General features: G+C 43.3%; 1 protein-coding gene across 4 annotated transcripts in view; it reads left to right on the top strand.

The window, feature by feature from the left end:
- PTPRU (protein tyrosine phosphatase receptor type U) overlaps positions 1-18,026 on the top strand; it is a 114,180-nt gene extending 96,154 nt beyond the window's left edge. For all 4 annotated transcript variants that reach the window (XM_031962400.1, XM_031962403.1, XM_031962402.1 and 1 more), the window contains 6 exons: positions 143-316; positions 9,507-9,647; positions 11,783-11,908; positions 12,726-12,883; positions 14,902-15,037; positions 16,538-18,026. In XM_031962400.1, coding sequence (XP_031818260.1) covers positions 143-316; positions 9,507-9,647; positions 11,783-11,908; positions 12,726-12,883; positions 14,902-15,037; positions 16,538-16,600 — 798 coding nt within the window. In that variant the 3' untranslated portion in view covers positions 16,601-18,026. The remainder of the gene's footprint in view (positions 1-142; positions 317-9,506; positions 9,648-11,782; positions 11,909-12,725; positions 12,884-14,901; positions 15,038-16,537) is intronic.
- The last annotated feature ends 5,624 nt before the right edge of the window (positions 18,027-23,650 follow it).

Raw genomic sequence — 23,650 nt, 5'->3', positions numbered from 1 at the left:
CCATTAGGTTGCTTTGTGATGTTGGCTGTTATCGGCCTTCCGTTTCTTCATTTGAAAAAGGGAAAAGGGAGGAAAGTATTCTGGAAGTTCTGTTCAACCCAAGGAATGCTGGTTCAGGCCCTCCTTCTCTGCCCTCTTGCAGACCCTTAATTCAGTGACACCCCCGTTAGATGTGGAGGAATGCAGCATCGCCCTCCTGCCCAGGAACCGGGAGAAGAACAGAAGCATGGATGTCCTGCCTCCTGACCGCTGCCTGCCCTTCCTCATCTCCACCGATGGGGACCCCAACAACTACATCAACGCAGCTTTAACTGATGTAAGAAGATCAAAAGGCACTGGGAGGGAAGGGGGGTGGTCCTGGGACTTTCCTTTGAGCCACAGAATTCCTGCAGTCCAGGCCTGGACCTTTCTCTTTTTTTTTCTCTTACCCTTGAAGCTCTTGATTCTGCCCCTTTGCAACATTTCCATGCCCTTCAGTTGTCTGGGCTTTAGGACAGAATATGATTATAATCTTCTATTGATATGAAAACAATCTGGGGGTCATGGTGAACTGCAAGTCACTGCCAGCTATGTGATATAGAACTGAGAAAGCTAACTCAGTCCTTAACTGTGTGGTTGCTCCTGTATGGATCCAGGATAGCAGACATGGCATTCTTTTTGTAAAAAACAGCTATGTGGTACACTGAATAGAGTGCTGGGCTTGGAATCAGGACGATCCGAGTTCAAATTTGGCTTTAGGTACTTATTAGCTGTGTGACCCTGGGTGAATCATTTCTCTCCCCTGTCTGCCTCAATATCCTCAACTGTAAAATGGGAACCACCATAGCATCTACCTCTCATGGTTGTTATGAAGATAAAATGAGATAATATTTGTAAAGTGTTTTGTAAATCTTAAAGCATTACACAAATGTGTTTGATGAGGATGAAGACGAGGATGACGATGATGATGGTTTGCCCTGGTCTGGTCAAATACAGAATATTGTGCTTTGTCCCAGAGATCACATTTTAAGAAAGATAGTAATTATCTCATATATTTTTCAGAGAAGAGCAAGCAGGGAGATCAGGTCAGATGAGGATCAGCTGGAGGGGGTGGGGGAAGAGATGAAAAGGTTTAGTGGGAACACAGTAGCTGCTTTCACGTATCAAGGGGTATCTCTTTTTCTTCTTGGCCTCTGAAGACAGAATTGGAAGCAATGTAGGCAAAGTTCAGAGAGATAGATTCAGACTACACACAGGAAAACATTCTTACTCATTACAAGCATCCACAAAGTGCATTACCTTTGGAGCTAGTGCAGTCTCCTTCACTGGAGATTTTCTAGTAGAAATGTATAAGGAAATAGAAGTAAGAGCAGGTGACAGTAGATGAATGCAAATCTCAGAGCAGTGTGAGAAGGGCCAAGGTTGACAATGAGGTTAGTGAAGAGAGCTCAGACAGATGAAAAGATGGGACTTCACATCTGTATTGGGGGAAAATGGAGAATCGATGAAGAGCTGACTAAGGAGGAGGGGGACAACAATAACCTGTCGTAATAGAGAGAAGCTGCTCAATTTGGATTTTGCTTCTGTTTTCTCTGTCAAGAAGAAGGGACTTTGGACTGGAAAGGGCTTGCTAATAGGAAATTTATGCCCAAGCTAAGTAACAAGATGAGTGCACACCCAATTGCCTTTGAGGAGTTTGAGTCCAGGCCAGATAAAGTCTCGGAATGAGTGAGAATGATTTTGGAAAAATCACAGACAATGGGAGAGACATCACAAGATCCGAGGACAGATATTGTCTCAATATTCAAAAAAGAGAACAGAGCTGAACTTTGATTACTGGGAAAAATTCTAGAACGTATAATAGTATATTCAAGATATGCTTTGTAGACATGTAGAAAAGGAAACAGTAATGATTAATGATTGCTGAGAGCCAGCATGCTTTCATCAGCAATGGGTTACGTCACACTTAACCTGTATATTATATTCTGATGTGATTACTAGGCTGGTATATCAGGAGTATGCTGTAGATATGGTTAATCTATTTGGCAATGACAATTTGACCAAAAAAAATTAACAAGACAGCATTAGACAATGAAAAATATCATGGGCTCTGGAATCCAGAGGATTTGAATTCCAATTCTACCTCTGATGATTACCAGCCTGTCTAGTTGCTTAAATTCTGTGGGTTTCAGCTTCTTCATCTACAGAATGAGGGAAGTTAGAAAGTCGATTATCTTCCAGTTCTCAATCTGTAGTGCCATGTTTCTTATGATTCTTTTGTGGAAGAGGTTGAGAAATGTGCAACTAGATGTACTCAGAACTGGTTAAGTGACTGGACTAAAAGAATGAATGGTTCTAGGTCACTCCTTTAGAGTGCCCTGTGTGTTTTCCCTTGGTGCTATACTATTTAACATTTTTGTCAATGCCTTGAAAAAAGGTATAGGGTTAAAGAGTGGATCTGTGATTTCTTTGAAAGAAGAATCTTCCAGATGAGGAAACTCCATCAGTGCAGATTGGCACCTTCTATTCAACTTACAGTCTTTTAAACATTTCTTTTTTTATGACTTTATTTTACTTTTCCCAGTTATTGGTAAAACAATTTTTTACATTTATTTGTAAGACTTTGAATTCCAAATTCTCTCTCTTTTTCCCTCCCTACCTCTTACCTCCCTCTGATAAGGCATATGTAAGATGCATAATAATTCTATATAGTCATTCAATTTATAGTCTTTTTTAATTTTGCGGAGGCAATTGGGGCTAAGTGACTTGCCCAGGGTCACACAGCTAGAAATGTTAAATGTCTGAGGTTAGATTTGAACTCAGGCCCTCCTGACTTTGGGGCTGGTGCTCTATCCATTGTGTCACCTAGCTGCACTCAATTTATAGTCTTTAAAAAAACTTTAATAGTATTTTATTTTTCCAAATATACGTAAAGATGGTTTTCAACATTCATTTTTGTAAGACTTTGTCCTAAAATTTTCTCCCTCCCTTCCTTACTTCTCCCCTTTCCAAGATAGCAGGCAATCTGATATAGGTTAAATATGTGTGATCCTTTCAAAGATCTTTTCCTATTTATCATGTTGTACAAGAAAAATCAGACCAAAAGGGAAAAATAACAAGAAAGAAAACACAGAAAAATAACAAGAAAGAAAATAAACAAACAAATAGATGCGATGCTTTGATTTACATTCAGTCTCCATAGTTCTTACTTTGGATGAGACTGGCATTTTCCATCCTAAGTCTATTGGAATTGCGTTGAATAATTGCATTGTTGAGAAGAGCCAAGTCCATCACATCAACTATAGTCTTAAGAGAATTGTCTGGGTCAATGAAAGGTTTAAATGCCTTGTACAGCTAAGTAAATGCATGAGGTGAGATTAGAACATGGAAAGATGCCCTCCAGGCCCAGTGCTCTACGCACTATGGCGCCACCTGGCTGCCTTGTTTTGTTGTTTTCTGTAAATAATTGTAGATGGCACAAGATTGAGAGAGGTATAGTTGGGACACTGGATGCCACAGTCAGAGTCCAAAAAATCTTTAGGGATGAGAACATTGGGCCAAATTTCTTTTTTTCTTTTTTGTTTTAATATATTTTAATCTATTTCATTAAATATGTCCCAATTACTTGTGCACATTTTTAGCATTTAAAAAAAATTTCTGAGATCCAAATTCTTTCCCTTTCTTCTTTTTGTTTTTTAAAAAGGCTGTTTCTTTTCTTTTCTTTGTTTCTTTCTTTGTTTCTTTCTTTGTTTCTCTCTCTCTTTCTTTTCTTTTCTTTTCTTTTCTTTTCTTTTCTTTTCTTTTCTTTTCTTTTCTTTTCTTTTCTTTTCTTTTCTTTTCTTTCTTTTCTTTCTTTCCTTTTTTGCTGAGGTAATTGGGGTTAAGTAACTTGTCCAGGATCACATAGCCAGGAAGTGTTAAGTGTCTAAGGTTAGATTTGAACTCAGGACCTCCTGACTTCAAGACTGGTGTTGTATCTACTATACCAATTATTTGCCCCTGGGTAAATTTCTTAAGATGAAATTTAATAGACAAAAGTCCCAGCCTTACCATTTGGCTAGAAGAATTTGCTTTATAGGTACAAATTAGGCTAGACATTAATTTGTCTGAAAAAAAGATCTGGTGGTTTCAGTGGAATACAAGCTAATTTTGAGTCAGTGATATGATTTGACAGTCAGGAAAGCTAATGCAGTTTTGGTCTGCATTGGTAGGTACTACATCCAGGGTCAAATCTTGCTATTCTTTACTCTGGTTCCACTACATCTGGAGCCCTATGTCCAGTTTTGGGCGCAATGAGGACACTGACAAGCCTTAAAGTGTCCAGGAAGGACTCCATGATGGCAATGATAAGAGTAGTCACTATTTACATAATGTTTTAATATTTGCAAAGCACATTACAGATATTATCTCATTTGATACTCACAATATCTCTGGGAGGAGGGTACAATTACTTCTCTCATTTTGCAGATGAGGAAACTGAGCAGGACGGTGACTTCTTTTGAGTCACATAGCCAGTAAACGTCAGAGTCTACATTGTACAGAGTCTACAAATACAGTCGTCTACATGACTGAAGAAATCAGACAGGGTCAGTCTGAAGAGGAGGAGATTAGGGGCTGTGATTATTATCCTTAAGTGTTTGAGGGACCATCACATGGAAGAGAGAATATGCTTGTTTGACTTGTTCCTGCATAGATAAAGCTAAGAACAACGGATTGGACATATAGAGAGGTTATTTTCAGCTTGACATGAGAGCTGCCCCAAAGTGGACTGGGCCCATAGGAAGGTAGGGAGTCCCTTTATTGAAGGTCTTTAGGCAGAAGTTGGATAATAACTTATTAAGTATATTATAGAGGGAATCCTTGTTCAGGGAATGGATGGATGAGATGGCCTCTGGGATCCTAGCTAACTCAGATTATGTGATTTGATGACTGCATCAAAGAGGAGCCAGGGGCTACAGGGACATCATAGGAGTGTGTGTGTGTGTGTGTGTGTGTGTGTGTGTGTGTGTGTGTGTGTCCAGGGAGGACACTGAGCTTTGGGGCTTGTGGGTAGGGAGCCTGGCTTCTCCCCTGGCCGCCTGGTTGTCCTGGTCCTATTTCTGGGTCATCCTTCAGGTTCTAGAACCAGAAGTTTGGAGCCTTCAGTGTTAAGCCAAGGGCCAACAAGCCTGGAACAAAAGCTTATTTGATAGGTCCCATTCCTTCCAATTTGATAGGTCCCCATCCTGCCTGGATTGTTGCAGTAAGCAGGAGGACTACTAAAGTCCAGAATCTGAGTCTTGGGATGGCTTGCTCATGATCCATTTAGGAACCTCTCTGAGTTCTGGGGATCAGTCTCTTCTCGTGCCCTGAGGCAGACATGGGAGGCCCGACTGCCAAAGTGGATTGACCCCAACTATGAGTGCCTTGCTCTGGGCCAGCAGACCCTCAGAGATCTTCAAGAAGATTCCCTTCTTAGGCTCCAATCCCAGTCATTCTGGAGTCTGGGATTGGTTGGAGGAGGTGGCCAGGCTGCAGGCAAACGGTGCTTCGATAAGGGATATACTGATGGTGTTCAGCGCTGGGGTTCATGTAGTTGGCGAGGATCAGGGGAGGTTTGGGAATGGGGCAGGGGAACCACTAGAGGCATTCACAGGAAGAGAAGCTTCCTGGAGTAAAGGAGACTGTGAGTGAGTTTGGGAGTTTGAGGGAGAGGAAAGAAAGGGAAGAAAAAGATGGAAAACTAAGTTGGTTTTGAGGTTGGTATGACTGAGAGATGAGAGGCCAACTTCTCGGATCTCTCAGTTTCCTTGACTTCCTCTTTCTTTTCTGCTTGTTTTCTTAAGGAAATCTCAGCCCTGTTTCATCTTGTATCTCAAAGAAATTGTCATTTTGTAAATAAATTAGGTGCTGATTATAGCAAGCAGGGCTCTTCTAGACTAGACTGGGCCAGGTTCAGCTTTGTAGAGAATAGATTTCCCAATCTATCCTCTCTGGTCTGCACCTAAGGCTATTCACTCCTTTACATCCAGAATGGGAGTACATCTGGGCCTCAGTCCACCAGGCAGGAGTGGGGAGCCTGGATTCCATTTTCAGTCCACCTTCCCCTTCCTTACCAACCCATCCTAGATCACTGTAGGCCTAGCTTTGGACTTTGCCTAATCTGTTGGGCTAGGAGACCATTCCCATGATCTACCCTTCGGGATAGTTCTTTTGGAAAACTGAGTTAGTTCCCTCTTGGATCAAGTTCCTTGTCACTGAAAATAAACCTCTGTTCCTGGTTTGGACTTCAGAGAATTTCCAATTTGGTCAGTTGGCTTGGAATACAGTTTCAAGTGATGGGAAAACCCAGTTTCTCCCATGGACACACATGGAAAGTTATCTCCATCCCTACTCCTGTCCTAGAGTTGTGGTTTGACATGAGATCATTAACTGGAGAAAATTCAGGGTGGTTATATTACAATTCGGCACAGATGGGTCGCAGACTCTGTACTCACGCTTGGGGGGAAGGGGGCACGGACTTCAAATCCTTCCAAGGTCTCCTACCTTTCTGAAACTTGAAGCCTTCTTCAAATATTTGAAAGGTTGTCACGTGGAAGAAGGAAAACATTCATTTGGCATGGCCCCTGTGAGCAGAACTCACAGCAACGGGTAGAAGTAACAAAAAGGCAAACAGAAGGAAAAAACACCCTAACAGTTAGAACCATTCAAAACTCTATTTGGTAGACCAAGACCATATGGTGTCTATTGTAACTGACTGGGAGGGTGAAGTGTAGGGGCAGGAGAGCTCTGTCTTTGTATAGTAGGTAGGACCCAGATCTCCTGATGGCTGGCCCTGTGTTCCTTTCAATTCCTCCTTTTCTTCCCACCACTGTTCTTTCTGGCACCCCTCCTCCTCTATTTCTTACCCTCTTAAGGGCTGGGAGCTCTTCCAGATTAAAACAACAATCCTACTCCCCACTCTGCTGGCAGATTTCACAGATGGGGCTGGGTCTTTTAGAATAACAATAGCTAGCCTTTAAACAGCACTTGGAGGTTTGCAATTATTGCCTCATTTTCTTCACAACAACCCTGGGATGTAGGTGTGTTATTATTCTTATTTTATAGATAAGAAACTGAGGCAGAGATTAAGTGACTTACCTAAGATCACACATATAATAAATATCTGAAACTAAATTTGAACTCAGTATCTTTCTGATTCCAATTCTGGCTCTCTAACCACTACACTATCCAAATCATCCAGAAAGAACTCTCGACTAAATCTATAGGATCATAGATTCAGAATTGTAGCGTCATTCAGGTCAATCCCCTCATTTTGTAGATGAAGACATTGAAACAAAGAGAGATTAAGGTCATGCAGGTGGGATTTGAATATAGATCTTTTTAACTCCAAGACCAGCATCTCACCCACTATGGCATGCTGCCCTTGGTCATTCCAAAAGATTCCTCATGAACTTAGCTGTCCATGGTACTAGCTGGGGAACCATCTATGGAACTTCACAGACTCAAGAGTCCCTCTCTAGCCATGGGCACAAAGTTGATGGAAGGTCATAGGAGTCGACACCTCTGCAGATTGCTCAGGCTTTGAAATAGAAGAGACTGGGGTGATTGTTGGGTCCACCAAAGAAAATTACTTGGAAATCTGGACAGTATTATTTCAACTATCCTCAGAATCCTCTGTGGGATTCCTAATTTTGTCAGCATCAAATGGCAAAGAGTTACTTAGAGGACCTCCTAAAGGGGAGCAAGAACCTTAAAGAAGAGAAATGTATGTTCAGTTGAATTAATAATAGTGATAATAACCAGCACCAACACTTATTACCCTATAAATACATATCTAATGAAACTAGGAAACTTGAAGAATAGCTCCTTTTAAATTACCTTAGGTGTCGAGGAAGATGAGAAAAAAGTGTTATTTTATAGCTGGTAATGGATCTTTCCCCAGTACTTGTTAGAATATGAAACTGAACTAAATGTCAGATGTTGAACTAAACTGAATTGAAGGTGTTATCACAACGTCAATTTTTCCCAATGAAAGAAATTGGTGGTGGGAAAGTTCAATTAATGAGACATTTTATAACCAGGTCAAGAGAAGGAGCTTCCATATCTGAATTTTTTGAGACATGAATTCCTCCTTTTTATACTTCAAGTTTAGATCATTTGAGACTTAGCCTATTGCTCTGGACACACAAAATGTTTAATAAATGTTTTTGAATTGGATGGAATACAGGGGACTAGAAGGTAGGTGACTTTTAATGATTTTGTTGGTATTTATATAAGCTAAAAAAGTACTGATAATGATGATGATAATTATCTCTTGAGTAATGGACAACAACCAATAAAATGGAATAGTAACAAATGTAAGATCCCAAACTTGGGTTCAAAAAACCTTTGAATCATCAAAGCCACAGTGGAAGAAATATCAATAGTATTCATATGGTAATGTTAGAAGAACCAAGGATATTTAACCTAGAGAGAAAAAGACTAATAACAGACATGCTAGCTATCCTTAAATTGTTGTGTGACAAAGGGTGCCGTCTTGTACATTATTGCCACAGGTAGAATAAGGGGTATAGAAAAGAATGATTTGAAATAATTTATTGCTGTCCAATAATAGAGTGGTTTGCTTTATGTAATAGCGAGCCTTCTATCATGAAGGGTTCATGTAGACAAGTGAGATAATTACTAGTGAGGGATTATGTTGAATGAATTCCTTGTAGAATGAGATGTTGTAGTTAGAATGTGTTCTCTGTGATAAGAAGCTAGGATTAGATTACCTCTGAGCTCCCTGAGAATCTATGTTCTAAGAGCCCTTTGCACTCTGAAATTCTATATCCTGTGTTCTAAGGTCTTTTCTAGATTAGAAATTCAGTGTTCTAAGATTCTGTGTTCTAAGGTCCCTTCTGCCTCCAATATTTTGTATTGCCCTAGCCCTGACATTCTATATTCTATGTTCTAAGATTCTTTCTAGATCTGAAATTTCAAGTTCTAAGATTCTGTGCCCCAAAGTTCCTTTTACTTCTAATACTCTATGTTCTAAAATTCAAAATCAGTCCTGACATTCTATATTCTAATATTTCACATTCTAAGATTCTTTTTAGATCTAAAATTTGGTGTTCTTAGCTCTTCTGTTCCAGAATCCCTTCTACTTCTAAAGTTCTAGGTTCTAAAGTCCATCTCAGCCATAATAGCCCATCTGTGTTATAAGGTTCCTTCCAGATCTAATGTTCTATGTTCCAATGCCCCTTACAATTCCAACACTTTGTGTTCTAAGGTTTCTCCCAGTTCTGAGATTCTTTGGTCCCCTTAAGGCTGGGCCATGTGGCTTCTCTTTATGACTTCTGTGCTGACAAGGACAGTCTACTACTCAATGAGACCTTGACGCTTCCTATATGTAAAAATGGGGCAGCTGATATGAGGCAGAAGAATCAAACTTTGTGTCACAGTTGGCCTGGAGTGAGCACCTTTAGGCTGAGAAGGAGGAAATGCATGTTCATTTTGAGGCAGTGGGCTGATGGAAGGGTCTTGGACCTCTTCTTCCCTTGCAGAGTTACACCCAGAGTGCAGCCTTCATTGTCACCCTGCATCCACTGCAGAGCACGACCCCTGACTTCTGGCGCCTGGTCTACGACTATGGCTGCACTTCCATCGTCATGCTCAATCAGCTGAATCAGTCCAATTCTGCCTGGGTGAGTGTGTCTGTGGGGAGGGATTGATTGACTTGCTAAGTGTCAAACAACTAGTAGTTGTAGGAATCAGCACTTGGACCCACTCCTTCTGATTACCAGCCTGTTAGTCTTTTTGTTGCCTTATACTACCTACTTTTCTCTGACCACAGGGGTTAGTATTTCTCAGCTGAGTCTGAGGAGTGGGTATTTATTGGTTTTAGGGCCTTCTTAAAGGCCCTATGGGGAGGAGAAGAGCTATGGGGTCTACAAGCCAGTGAGAGCAGACAATGCCCAGTCAAAAGGTAAGTTGGGGTTTGAGGACAGAACTGGAACAAAACTAGGGGACATCCTCTTCTCCTCCCCTATTCCTAGTGGGATCAATGTGAAATGAGGGCACAACCCTCATACCTGTCCATGAGCATCAGCCCTCATTCTGGCTCAGTGGCATCCTAGAACTTTGGATCTGGGGATATGCCAGATGTATGAGGAGAGCTTTTGAACAAAGGGAAGGACCTTAGGACATAGAATGTTCAGCTTTTACCCGCCAACACTAAAAGGATTGGGGAAAAAACCTCCCGTGGTTAACACATGTAGTCCTATTAACAAATTCATAACTAGGGTTCAATGATCAGGGCTTTTCCCAGGGCTGAAACCTAGAGGGAGTGTTGACAACTTTTTTAGTCCATTAGAAATGTAGAATTCATTTAGCTTAGCATCTTATTAGCAAGGATAATTAGTTAAATTTTTTTCCTGTTATTTATAATAAGGCCTGACTCTTTAGGTAGGAAAGGAAGTATATATTTAGAAATGAAGGTGATATAAAACAAAAAAGATATCAATAAAAATCAAAAAGCCTTAATTATTTAAAGTGAGACTCTTATCAGAGGGGGCTTTACCCACCACGTGGGAAAACTCTGTAGTAGCTCCTTTTCTGTTGCATCTTACTCTGTTCTCCCTCCCTAGTGCTTTACCCAGAAATGTCCTTAACCTGTCCTAAATTCTTCACCATTTTCCCAAATGCACTGAGGGCATTCAGTATCACTTGCCGGGGTGCAAAGGCTGCTGGTTATGGCTCTGTTCATTAACTCCAATGGAAAATAGGCTTTATATACAATTAAGTTCATGGGCTTTTAACAGATAGCAGAGGAGACTTCATTAACTGAGGGATTTTATGAGTTTTCAGTTCACAGTGGCCCCTAGGCAGATGGAGTAATCTGGTCATAGCATTCCAGGGCATGCGCTCTGCTTCTCTTGACCATTGATCCCACTAGGAATAGGGGAGGGATCACAGAAGCGGGTGCCTCTTAGTCTACAGAATTAGGCCTCCAGTCCTAATGTGCTAATGTGCTAAGATGGACTCCAGGTAGCCTAGAAAGTCTTGCCTGGGAGCTAGAAGACCAGCTTCAAACCAAGGCTCTGATTGTCACTGGGTAGGAAACCACTCACTTCTTCCCTTTAGGTGAGGATTGGGTTTTTTGAGAGGGGAATCAGAGGACTTTTTATTTATAACTTTCATTTCCCCCTAATCATCTGTGAGCTTCTTAAAAGCAGAGATTGTCTTCTGCCATTAAAAAAATCCCCCAAACTTAGCACTTCTTGATATATAATAGGCACATAATGTATGTTTGTTCGCCAACTAACTGACTTTTGGAAAAGATGCATCAGTAATCTTATCTCTCTGCATTTCAAAAAATTAAAAATATTATTATTCCTATGTTTTGTTTTTTTTCTGTCACATTGTTTCCACACATATCTCACTTCTCAGAGAGCTATCCCTTATGATAAAGAATAAAAAAAGGCGGGGGGGGGGGAAAGCAATTCAGGAAAGCTTATACTTTGACTGAGTCTGATGGTGTATGCAATGTTCTACACCCCACCTATTCAAGGAAAGGAGGGACAATCTGTGGACAGTTCCATGTATCTGTGCAAGGCTCACAGATTGGCCTCTGTACGTACAGAGGTGGTGGGGAGAGTCTGTGTGAGAGGCAGTGGGATGTAGCAGTGATCAGGGTGCCCATGGGGCATTGTGTACCTGGTGTGTGTGTCTGTTGTATCTATGTGTGTGCCTCTGTGTGTGTGCGTGTGCGTGTGTGTGCAGGTGTGAGTCACTGTGGGGGGATGGCGAGGACCTCACTCCCAATCTGACTGCCCCCCAGCCCTGTCCCCAATACTGGCCAGAGCCCGGTCGCCAGCAGTATGGCCCCATGGACGTGGAGTTTGTGTCTGGCATGGCAGATGATGACCTCATCGCTCGCCTCTTCCGAGTTCAGAACCTCACTCGGGTAAGTGTGTCAGTGGGGTGTGTGTGTGTGTGTGTGTGTGTGCGCATGCATACAAGCAGGACTTAATTATCAACTAATTAAACTGAGAGTCATTAGTATTCTGGCTCCACAGATTGAATTTCCTTGTGATTATCATAAATACACTCGCGTCCTGGCTGCTGGATTGGTGTTCTCTCTTCCCCAAGTCCTCCCGTGGCTCCCGTTCCCATGTCACCCATGTGCCCCTGTCCCCTTCCTGTGATGTCCCTCTCCCCCTCCCCTTCTGCCTTCAGTGCCCCCCACCTCCCTCTGCTCTCAGTGCCTGGGGATATCACTGGTCTCTTGTCTTCCCCACGTTTGATGGCTCTCCATCTCCTGTTCTCTAATCCCCTGCCCTGCTCCTTGTGTCCTGTTCTCCCACGAGGCTAAAGATCTCCTATCTTGATGCTGAGGTCTCCTTATTCTCTTGACCTCTGGGTCTCCTAGACCTGATGTCTTTTCATTCTCTTACCTTTAATTTCTCTCATCTCCCTGACCCCCACATCACTCAGCTCCTGATGGTCTCCATCCTCTTTCCCTCGGTGCCTTATATCCCAGTGTCCTCCCTGATGCTGAGGTTCCCTCTTCATCAGTGATGCTCCATTCCCTGGACCTCACTGTCCCTTTGATTCTGGGGTTCCCTCATCCTCCTGCCTACAATGTCCCCTCTTCACTGATGTTCCATCCCCTGAACCCCAATGTCCTTTTGGTTCTGAGGTTCTCCCATCCCTCTGTCATGGATGCTCCCAGTCCGTCTGTCCCCTCGTTCCTCCCTGATCCCTGCCCTTGCCCTTCCTAGTTGCAGGAAGGACACCTGCTGGTTCGGCACTTCCAGTTTCTGCGCTGGTCCGCATACCGGGACACACCGGACTCCAAGAAGGCCTTCCTGCACTTGCTGGCCGAGGTGGAGAAGTGGCAGGCCGAGAGTGGGGAGGGGCGGACCATCGTGCATTGCCTGTGAGTGACCTGAGGACTGGAGTGGGCTGGGCACTGAAAGCCAGGGGCATGCTGGGGCATGGTGGGCACTGGAACCAGGACAGCACCTGTAGAGGTCATGGCTGGACCTTAGGATGCCCCTGTGGGGCCATAAGAAGTCCCAGAGCAGGGGGCCTGGGGCCTAGCCCTCTGCCACTGTGGTCTCTCGGACTTGGTTTCCTCATCTGCAAAATAAGGGGCTGGACAAGCTGGCCTCTGGGGTCCTTTTTGGCTCCAAGTTTCAGACACAGAGAAATCATGTGTCAGGCTCTTCTGTTCGGCTGAGCCAACAAAAATGTTTCCCCCCACAGTATGTGCTGACCTCTTCAACCACTTGCTCCCCCTGCTCAGCCCCAGCTCCGCTGGGGTGCTGTATCAGCCTCTTTTACAGCAGCGTCTGTCTAAGGGCACTGAGGGGGGCAGAGGGAGGTTCACAGACAGGCAGAGATGGCGGGTTACCAGTGGGTAGATAGTTGGAGGTTCCTTCCGTGGGTTCCTAAATCCTAGAGAATTCCCTACTTCCCCTGAGGCAAGAATTCTTACCCTGAGATCCAGACCAAGATTTCAGAGGGTCTGTGGCTTTGGAGGGGAAAGCAAGTCCAGCTTTATTTTCATTAAACATAAGTAAAATGTAGCACTTCTTTCAACTAAAAACTGCCATTATCTTCTGGTAAGGGGCCTGTAGCTTCACCTGGGTGGGGGGCAGGACACAATGAAAGGTGAAGAAAATCTCTATCTGGGGAGTCACTTCTGTAGCACAGGTAGGACAGGTGCTCAGTTAGCTAAGGACAGAGCCTGAGAACTGGACCTCTATCCTTATACCAAGCGACATGCCTGGCTGGTATGGAGATGGGGAGAAGCTTTCCGGGTGGACTCCATTTTTCCATCACTTTGAGACAACTATCCTGCTTGCTATGGCCTAGGTAGACAGGTCTGCTCACCTGAGTTCAGTGCTAGCTGGTGGCTGAGTGTCAGAGTCGGAGTAAAGAGAGGAATGAGAGGGAGGATTCTCTGGAGTGAGAAGCCCAGAGAGCACTTGCCTCCATTCCCTTCATTCTGTACAGTTGTCCCTCTTTGGAAAATCAAGGCTCCGGGGGGCGGGGGGGTTTCATTTGGAAAAGAGAAGGAGCGGCCATAGACAATCCCTGAGAAGGATGGGACATTCTGGGGATAGAGCTGAGGGAGTGAGCAGAACCCAGACATGTACATATATACCTGCTACTAGTTGATTACCTCCCAGAAAACATTTATGAAGCACCTACTATGTGTCAAGCACTCTGCTAAATACTGGAGATACAAAATGAAAAATGAAAGTCTCTGTGCTAAAGTAGCTTATAGTCTACTGCACACACACACACACACACACACACAGCTGACCTGTGATTTATTGATGTCAGCATCTCCTAGTAAGGAACTCACTCTACCAATTAATTCTTCCATTGATTATTTGTCCTGCCAATGGCTTATTTGTACTGTTATTTCTCCAAAGACCGAACTCCTTGATACAGAAACTGCCTTTGCTTTCCTTTCTATCCCCTGTGCTTAGCACATAGTAGGAGCTTAATAAATATTTATTCACTGATTGATTCACTGACCATTGTAGATGGGCATCTGTTCTGCCCTGAAAACTTAGATGATTTCCTCAGGGTTACATGGCCACATGGGTCTTCCTGACTTCAGTGTCAGCTGCTTTATTCACTATACCATTCTGCCTTTACACATATAAATAAATGAAAAACAATTAGAGGAAAGGGGAGGGCTGATGGTGGGAAAGGAAGCTGATGATTGGGGAGGGAGGTGGGGGGCTTGCAAGTCTTGGGTCTCTTTCTCTATGTGGATCTTTTTCTTTCTGTGACTCTCTGAGATTTCTGGTAAGCTCTGGTTCTCCATCTACTGTCCCTGTCTTTGGGTGAATTAATCTAGTGGTATCTCTGCCTGTTCCTCTGGCTATCTCTGGGGATCTTCCCCCCTCAAAGGCTGGGTCTTCTTCCTCCTGACAGGAATGGAGGTGGTCGCAGCGGCACCTTCTGCGCCTCTACCACGGTCCTGGAGATGATCCGTTGCCACAACCTGGTGGATGTCTTTTTTGCTGCCAAGATGTTGCGCAATTACAAGCCCAACATGGTGGAAACTCTGGTGAGGGGCTTCCCGGTGTCTGGTGCCCATTCCTCCTGTAGTCAGTGCTCTGTTCATTCCAAGCCAAGTGTGCCATCCATATCTTGTGCCACATGCCCTCTGTTCTCCATCCCACAGCCTTCCATCCCCATTGCCCAGAGCCTGCCCTTTCCATGAATGATGCCCTAGGACTGCACCCCACATACCAAACACCCTGCCTACTCATTTACCATTTACTACATCCAGCCATTCTGTCTCTCATCTCTGCCTAATGCCATGTTGATTCCATTCTTAATTCAGCATCCCATAACCTGTGCTTAGCCTCCTGTCCATTCCACATCCCCTTGCCCATCTTTACCCCCTGCCTAACACCCTGCCCCCTTCATACCTCACTCATGCTCCCCTATCCACGCTATGTGCCTCTCTCCTACACACTTACCCCCCCCCTTAGGGGCCCTTCATCCACATCCTATGCTCAACATTTTAGTCCCCATACTCCTCTGCACTATATCCATGTCCAAGCTGAGCAGCTTGTCCATTCTCTGTCTCATGCTATGCATCCTATCTGTGCCCCAAATCGTGTTTATTTCATGCTCAACATCCTTTCTATAACTTGTATCCAATGCTACCCATTTTATATTCTACACCCAGCGTCTCATCTCTGTCTGATGCACAGCCCGCTTCATATCTAATATCCAACATTATATCCATTCCATGTCCTAGGCTATATCCTGTGCATTCTATCCCCGATGCCTTGGCCATTATAACTTCTATGTCCAATTTTCTGTTGATTCTAAACCTAGTGCCCCCCCATGCCTACAACTTATTTTATACCCTGTTCTCAGTATTCCACCCATTTTATACATCACCTCAGCCATATTCCATTTCCATTGCTCTGTTTATTCTATCACCTGGGTTAAGTGCCCTCGCCATTGTATACCCCAGCCCAGAATCCCATCTGTGGTTAATGCCCTGCTCTTCCCATGCGTAGTCACTATCTATAATTTGTCATTAGCATCCATCCATTTCATATTCATGTTTATACTTTATCCCATGTCCACCATCCTTTTAATTCCATACCTTGTTCTTGGTAACACTTTTATTCCATACACTACCCCCACTGCCCTGCCGTTCTATGTTAGCACCTAGTTCATTCCTAACCTTTGCCTGGTACTTATTATCTATTCCATTTGCCACATCCAATGTCCCATTTCTTCCTCCAATACCCAGTGCCTGTTACTTCTATAGCCTATGCTCAGAGTCCAGCACCCACAAAGACGCTCTCATGTCTATGGTTAATGTCCCTGAACTTATATCTCCTCTTGGGTGACCTCTTAAAGCTTAGTGACTGAGAACTAACCCTGGATATCAGAGTTCTCCCCCCAGGCTTATTAAGAAAGCTTCCCACCCTGGTCTCTTTTCCCTTGGGGCAGTGATATATTAAAGTATGGGGTCTGCAGGTGGATGGGCAGGAAAGGCTCTGATAACAACTCACCACCTCTTCTTCCTCCTCTTTCCCAGGAGCAGTACCATTTCTGCTATGATGTGGCCCTGGAATATCTGGAATCATTGGAGACCAGATAGCGTGAGATGTGCTAGGTTTTGGAGGGGAGGGAGCTCATCCACCAGGGGCTGGCCCTCCCATCATCCATTGTCCCACCTGCAAGTGAGAACCCTGGCATGAGGGGAGGACCTGGTTGCCCATTTGCCTGCCCTAGGTCACCCTGGCTCTGACACCATCCTGTCCCCTCCCCTCTTAAGCATAACCCCCGTTCAGTGGCTCCTGGGGGGGAGGCCCTGTAGATAGGATATGGCACGACTCTGGCTTGGGGTTTTCTCTGTGTCAGTCCTGGTACCTGGGAAAGTTGTAGGGACCAAACAGAGGTGGCTGCTGGGGGATGGGCCTCATATGGGCCTAGTAAAAGGCCTTCAGGGCTGTTAGGATGGAACCACAGAGCAAAGAGGGAGCTGTCTTAGCAGCATCCCAGGCCATGGAGAGGAGAGGGGTTTGGATACCACAGCCACTTTGCCTTGAGAGAGGGCCTTTGAGCCCATGGACAGCCTTGACTGAGAGAGAGTGTGGATCACCAGGAAAGCACCTTGAGGAGGTTATGGCTGTGTCCTTTAGGGCTTGGGAAGACAAAGGGAAGAAAACTGTTTTAAGACTGAATGGGTGGGACTAGGTAGTCTGGGCAGGTGCTAGGTTAAGAGGAGAGAGTCCTGCTATGACTTCCCAGTAAGGGATGGTGTGTCCGCTGGTTCTATCCATGAGGGACTTGGCAGGCTCTAATGAGTGACCACTAAGCTTTCCCTTGTGTCTGGGAGGTCTCAGCCTTTCCTCCCAGACTGCCCATCTGGCACTGATCTACCCCTTTCACCAGGCCAGTTTATCTTTTTGGGTTACTCATTTCCTGCAGCCTCCAGAATGCTTTTTTATGACTCTGGGTCATGGTACTGGCCCTCTAGCCCCAAACTCTTCTCTGAACCAGATGCCAGATGCCTGAATCAGGGGGTACCAAGAGCCCCCTGACCAGATTTTCCTTACCCCAATGCCTCCAGCCCACTGTGTTCTGAGAATGAAGCTGATTCATTTCCCTCTCCTCGCTCCTCCTTCACTCAGAATTTTGTCCTCGCTGGCCTAGCCAGGCCCAGCCCAGGCGAGTGACAATCTGCAAGGCTGAGTTGTGGATCACCATGGGAAATGGGAGCCCATGGAGCCCTGGTGGGTGCCCACCGAGCGTAGAGGAAAGCACTAGAGTTGCCAGAGCACTTGCATGTCTGGGTGATCCCAGGAGCAAGAATGCATATGTTTCTTTTCTTTTCTTTGACGGATGGGGACAAGAAAGATCTTTTTACAATGGGGCAGGCCACATCCCCATTCTGTGCCTCAGTTTTCCCATCTGTAAATTGTAGATATGACTTACTGACCTACCTCACAAGGGGCTGTGGGGAGTCACAAGCTGATGTTTGTAAATCGCTTTGTAAATAAAAGAGCTCTCTGAATGCCATGCATTGGGTCTGTGTGAACCTGCCTTTCCTGCTTTATGACCCTGGGAGGTTGTGGTGGTGGGATGGAAAAACTACTACATTTAGAAGTCAGGGGGTTTGAGTTCGAACCTGATTATATTACTTAGAGACCCCTGTGATCTTGCTGCACTCACTTCTCTGAGTCTCAAGTTTCCTCATTTGTAAAATGGCAGCGTGAATTCAATCCTACTTCCAGGCTTTAACCTATGATTTCGGTGGGGCAGGAGGAGGCCAGCTGTTATCTGCCCCATAGCTAGACATTCCCCCCAATTACTAGACCTAGGGTTCCACAGAAAGATCATCCCAGATTCCAGCTCATGGTGAGACTTTGCCTCTGATTAGTTAAGATCCAGTCTATTGAGCACAAGATCCCTTTGAGGGCTTTTGTTGTATCTTGGCCCCTAGGAAGTGGGGTTTGCTATAGGGAAGCCCCAGCGGGGTCTTTTGCCATTAATAATCCTCTCACCATGTATGCTTCCTAGAAAGGGACTCTCTGGTATAGAGGGTACCTTCCACACTCACCAGTTTTTTCCCTTGGTATCTGCCTTGATAATGGTGTCACACATTAATGAGCTGGTGGTGGTGGGGGAAGAGTCAGGGCTGGCCAGTGAACCCAAAGGCAATGACCACCCTCCTCTGCTGAGCTGTCCCCCCATGGGCCGGCATCTCCCAACTAAAGTCTCTGCTCTGCCAGACACACAAAGAACAAGGACTGATGGAAAAGCATATTCCCAACATAGCAGGTCTGACCAGCAGATGCTGTACGGACATAGATCCTCTCCAGCTCTGCCTCACTAAGTCTCAGAGATAAAATGAACATCAGAAACATTCAAATCCAATTCTTTTGGACACAACAACTCATGAAGACTTATTCTAAGGATGGAGGAGTTGAGATTCATGTTGATGACATTTGTGTTGATATTATGCTGACCCCAATAAAATCATGCATCCTTGAAGTGTGATTCTATACAAGTTGGACACGAGGGGGTTAAAAAAATCAATGCATCCAGAGTAAGACCTTTTATACTCACTATTTCTGTTCAGCTGCTCAAAGCTCAGTCTATTTTTGGCTTGGACCTTAAAAAATGATTGTATGTTTTTCAATGAACAAAAATCTATTTCCCCCCATCTTCCCATTAGAAAAAAAGGAAAAACAAAACCCTTATAACAGTTACATATAATCAAGCAAAGATAATTCCTCTATTGGCTATGTCCAAACAATATACTTCTCAATGTGCACCTTGAGTATGTCTCTTCTCTGCCAGAAGCCAGGTAGTACATTTCATTATTCTGGAATCATGGTTAGTCCTTGATTAGAGTTGTCAAGTCTTTTAAAGTTGTTTGTCTTAAAATGTTACTGTATAAATTGTTCTCCTGTTCTGTTCACTTCACTCTGCATCCTTTTACGCGGTCTTGTCAGGATTCTCTGAAATCCCTTCTGTGACTTCTTACAGTGCAATAGTCTTACATTACATTTATATACCATACCTTGTTCAGTCCTTTCCTAAATGTATATTTATAGACACACACACACAGAGAATATATAGTAGAGAACCGGCTTTGGAATTTGGGTTTCTGATAAGTCACTTAACCTCTGAATGCCCCAGCCAGAAGACCCAGATTCAAATCTCAGCTCTTCTACATGCTTTCCTTATAACCTGTCTTTGGATCTCAGCTCATCTTGAAAATGACAGTAGGTTTTGGACTCAATGACTTTCTAGCCGGAAAGTATACAATCTTTGTGACTACAAGTTATAAGGAATTGTTATCTTGTATCAGTGGAGGGAGTTTCTATGCTGAGAGTTTCTTACACTGATGCAATCTTAAGACTGGAAGAAAAACTCTTCTATTTATCGATCCTCATTGCACCTCAGCTGCCTCATTGGCCAAATAGGGATATTTTTGACACACCTGTTAAAAGCCCTGAAAAATTACTTACTATTACTAGGCTGTTCTTTTTTTTTTTTTTTAAAGTTTTTTACTTTTCAAAACATAATGCGGAGATAATTTTCAACATTAACCCTTGAAAAACCTTGTGTTCCAAAAATTTTTCCCTCCCTTCCCCCTCCTCCTCCTCTAGATGGCAAGTAATCCAATATATGTTAAACATGTGCAATTCTTCTATATACAGTCATCATGCTGTACAGAAAAAATCAGATCAAAGAGGGAAAAAATGAGAAAGAAAAAATACAAGCAAACAACAACAAAAAATGACAATACAATGTTGTGATTCACACTCAATTCCCACAACCCTTTTTCTGGATGCAGATGACTCTCCTCATCACAAGACCATTGAACTGGCCTGAATCATCTCATTGTTGAAAATAGCCATGTTTATCAGAATTGATCATCATATAATCTTGCTGTTGCCATGTACAATATCTTCCTGGTTCTACTCACTTTACTCAGCATCAGTTCATGTGAGTCTCTACAATTTTTTCTAAAATCATCCTGCTCATCATTTCTTATAGAACAATAATATTCCATAATATTCATATACCACAACTTATTCAACCATTTCCCAACTGATGGGTGTCCATTCAACTTCCAGTTCCTTGCTAGACTAGATTCTATGGAAAACACAGGAGATTTCAGACACAATTCCTAAAAGTCTTGAAAAGGAGTTAGGACTGATCCATATGGGAATGGAAAATAGCCTGTAGTGAAGGGCTAAGAGACGATATGTAGAAAGTAGCAGCTGTAGGAAGCCAATGAAGGGGCAGATTTGCATGGGTGGGACTTAAAGGGTGTAGGAAGAAAATAAAGAAACAAGCATTTATTTGGTGTCTACTATGTTCCGGGAACTGTGCTAAACACTTTACAAATATCACTTGTTCCTCATGATAATTCTGAGAGATAGACATTATTATTATCTTCATATTACAGTTGAGGAAACAGAAGCAAGCAGAGGTTAAACTTTTCTAGCTAATCACATTTTCCCAGCTAGTGAGAATCTAAAGCCATATTGGAACTCAGATTTTCTTGATTCTAGACCCAATGCTGTATACACTACACCAATGAATTGCCTCTAGGCAGTTAGGATTTCAATTGATAGAGAATGGGACCCCTCTTGACTGTAGTGGTTGTGATGGGTTGTGGGGGAGGTATTTCTGCTTCAATTAACTGCTGAGGGGCTGAAAAAATGACTTTGTTCTCTCCCTGGGGTTGCTAAGCTGACTGAAGTGTCCTCCTGGAATGAATTCTTTGCACTAGAAATATATCTATTGAGGAGAAGCTTCTGCTAGGGGGAGTTTATCCCCTTGGTTTTGTGGATTAGTATCCCAAAGAACTGGTGTACCTTTCTGTTCCATGTCCAAACTTGGGGACATAGGATCCACTCATGAATTCAACCCTGTGGCCATCTGGAGAGAGTCACAATTAAATGGTCATGTTCAGGTTTAGCTTTTGTTGTTCAGGCATTTTTGATTCTTTATGATCTCATTTGGGTTCTTGGCAAAGATATCATAGTGGTTTTCCATTTCCTTCTCCAGTTCCTTTTACAGATGAAGAAACTGAGGCAAATAGGATTGTGACTTGTTTAGGGTCACAATTATTTTGTGACCCCACACAGCAGGGATTGTCTGAGGCTAGATTTGAATTCAGATCTTCCTGACTCTGGATCCCATACTCTGTGCACTATAGAACCATCTAGCTGCTTTAGGTTATTATAAAGGGGAGAGGAGTCAGAATAAATCCATTCTGCACTAGTGCTTGGGTAATATGAAGGGTATGGTAAATTGAGAAGTGGAATTGGCAAAATCTGAGTTCAACTCCTGCCTGACCTCAGTGCTATGATCTTAAGCAAGTTCTGCAATTTCTCTTAGCCTCAGATTTCTCATCTGTAAAGTGGGGATAATATTAGAACCTACCTTATAGGCTTGTTGTGAGGAGCAAATAAGAGACCATAAATAAAGTATTTTGCAAACTTTAAAGGGCTATCTAAATGCAATTCTTTGATTATTATATAATATTTATATTCCATATGCATAAATATAATTATAATAAATTATACTGGCTATTGTTACAATAGTGCAACTAGGGTGCGCCATACTGGTCAGAGTACCAGGCCTGGAGGTAGGAAAAATTCCTGAGTTCAAATCACAGATTAACACATACTAGCTTTGTGACCCCAGACAAGTCTCAGTTTCCTCATCTGTAAATGAACTAGAGAAGGAAATGGAAAAAGCATTCCAGTACCTTTGACAAGAAAATCCCAAATGGGGCCACAAGGAGTTAGACACACTGGAAAATAACAACCAAAACTGTCATAATAAAGTGTTTAGGATCTGCTTGCTTCACTTTCAGTTCCAGTCTTCACTTTCCTAACTTCTCTACCTCCCTCCCAGCAACTTTCTTACCCTAGAGATGTTTCTGTATTGTGACCCTCTCTTCTGACTGGTAAAATTCCTGGCCTGGATCACAGTTCTATGAGATGTTCAGGCCATGCTCACTTTTCTCCCAGTTCCATTCCTTGCTCTCTAGATTTAATCTCCCTGCCAGCACTGGATGGCCTAATTGCAAGCATCTTCTCCCATCTTCTGGCTTTTAAGCTCCTCTTTGTATTTTGTCTTCCCCCATTAAGATGTAAGTCACTTGAAAGGAGGTGCTATATTTTTTACTTTTATTAGTATTCTTGATAGTTTGCATAATTTCTGGAACATAATAATTCTTTAATTAATTTTATTTATCTATCTATCTATCTCCCCGTTAATTCATCACCCATTTATATCTATCCCTCTATATATCTATCCAGCCGTCTATGTATATCTCTCTGTCTATTATGTATCATCTCTATCTCTCTGTCTCCTTCCTGAAGTCCATGAGAGAAGGATCCTGTTGGATTTTTATGATCTAGGAATCTTGAATTTGAGAGTCAGCATGACACATTGGAAAGAACATAGGATTTAGAGTCAAAGGCTTCACCCCTCCCCTTCTCCACTAATGTCTACCTGTATGACTTTCAGCAAGTTAATTATTTAGCTCCTCTGGGCCTGATTCTTCATCCATAAAATGAGTGTTATTGGATGAGGCGATGTCTGAGCTCAACATCGATGACTCTATGATCCTGCCATGATGAGGGCCATCTCATGGAACATGTCCAGAGTTGCCTTTCCTGGTTCTGGATGATGTGTTGTGGCTTAGCACTTAAGTCTTTTGGGGGATGATGAATTCCTGGGCTGTTTTCGGCCAACTGTGGTTTAGTGCTGAAGGATATGGGTGATTTGAAATAATGAAAGGCACTTCCCCCTAAAACTGGCTGCTGACTCAGGGTAGTGGATGCCTTCATGGATTTTAAAAAGAAAAGACTTTACAAGTCATTCTTTTCTTTAGAGTCTCCCTTTTGGAGAGTGGTATACTTAGTCTTGTCTCCTAATGAGGAGTTAAGGGACAGGTGGTGATCTTACCTTCCACCCTATTACAGCTCCCACAAGGAGCATAGATTCAACCAAGTGAGCTTGTGCTGGGTTCCTGGCAGCCTTTTCTGCTTTGTGTTTTCTTTCTTGAGTAGGTTGTCAATTATTGTTTTCAAGGTCGACATTTCCTGGATTGAAGGTGACTTTGTGATTTTGAGAGGTCTTTAGTTCTTGAGTTCTTTTGATTTGAGTT

Source organism: Sarcophilus harrisii, chromosome 3, assembly GCF_902635505.1.
Source record: "Sarcophilus harrisii chromosome 3, mSarHar1.11, whole genome shotgun sequence".
Lineage (NCBI taxonomy): Eukaryota > Metazoa > Chordata > Mammalia > Dasyuromorphia > Dasyuridae > Sarcophilus > Sarcophilus harrisii.
This window is presented reverse-complemented; position numbering and strand designations above follow the sequence as displayed.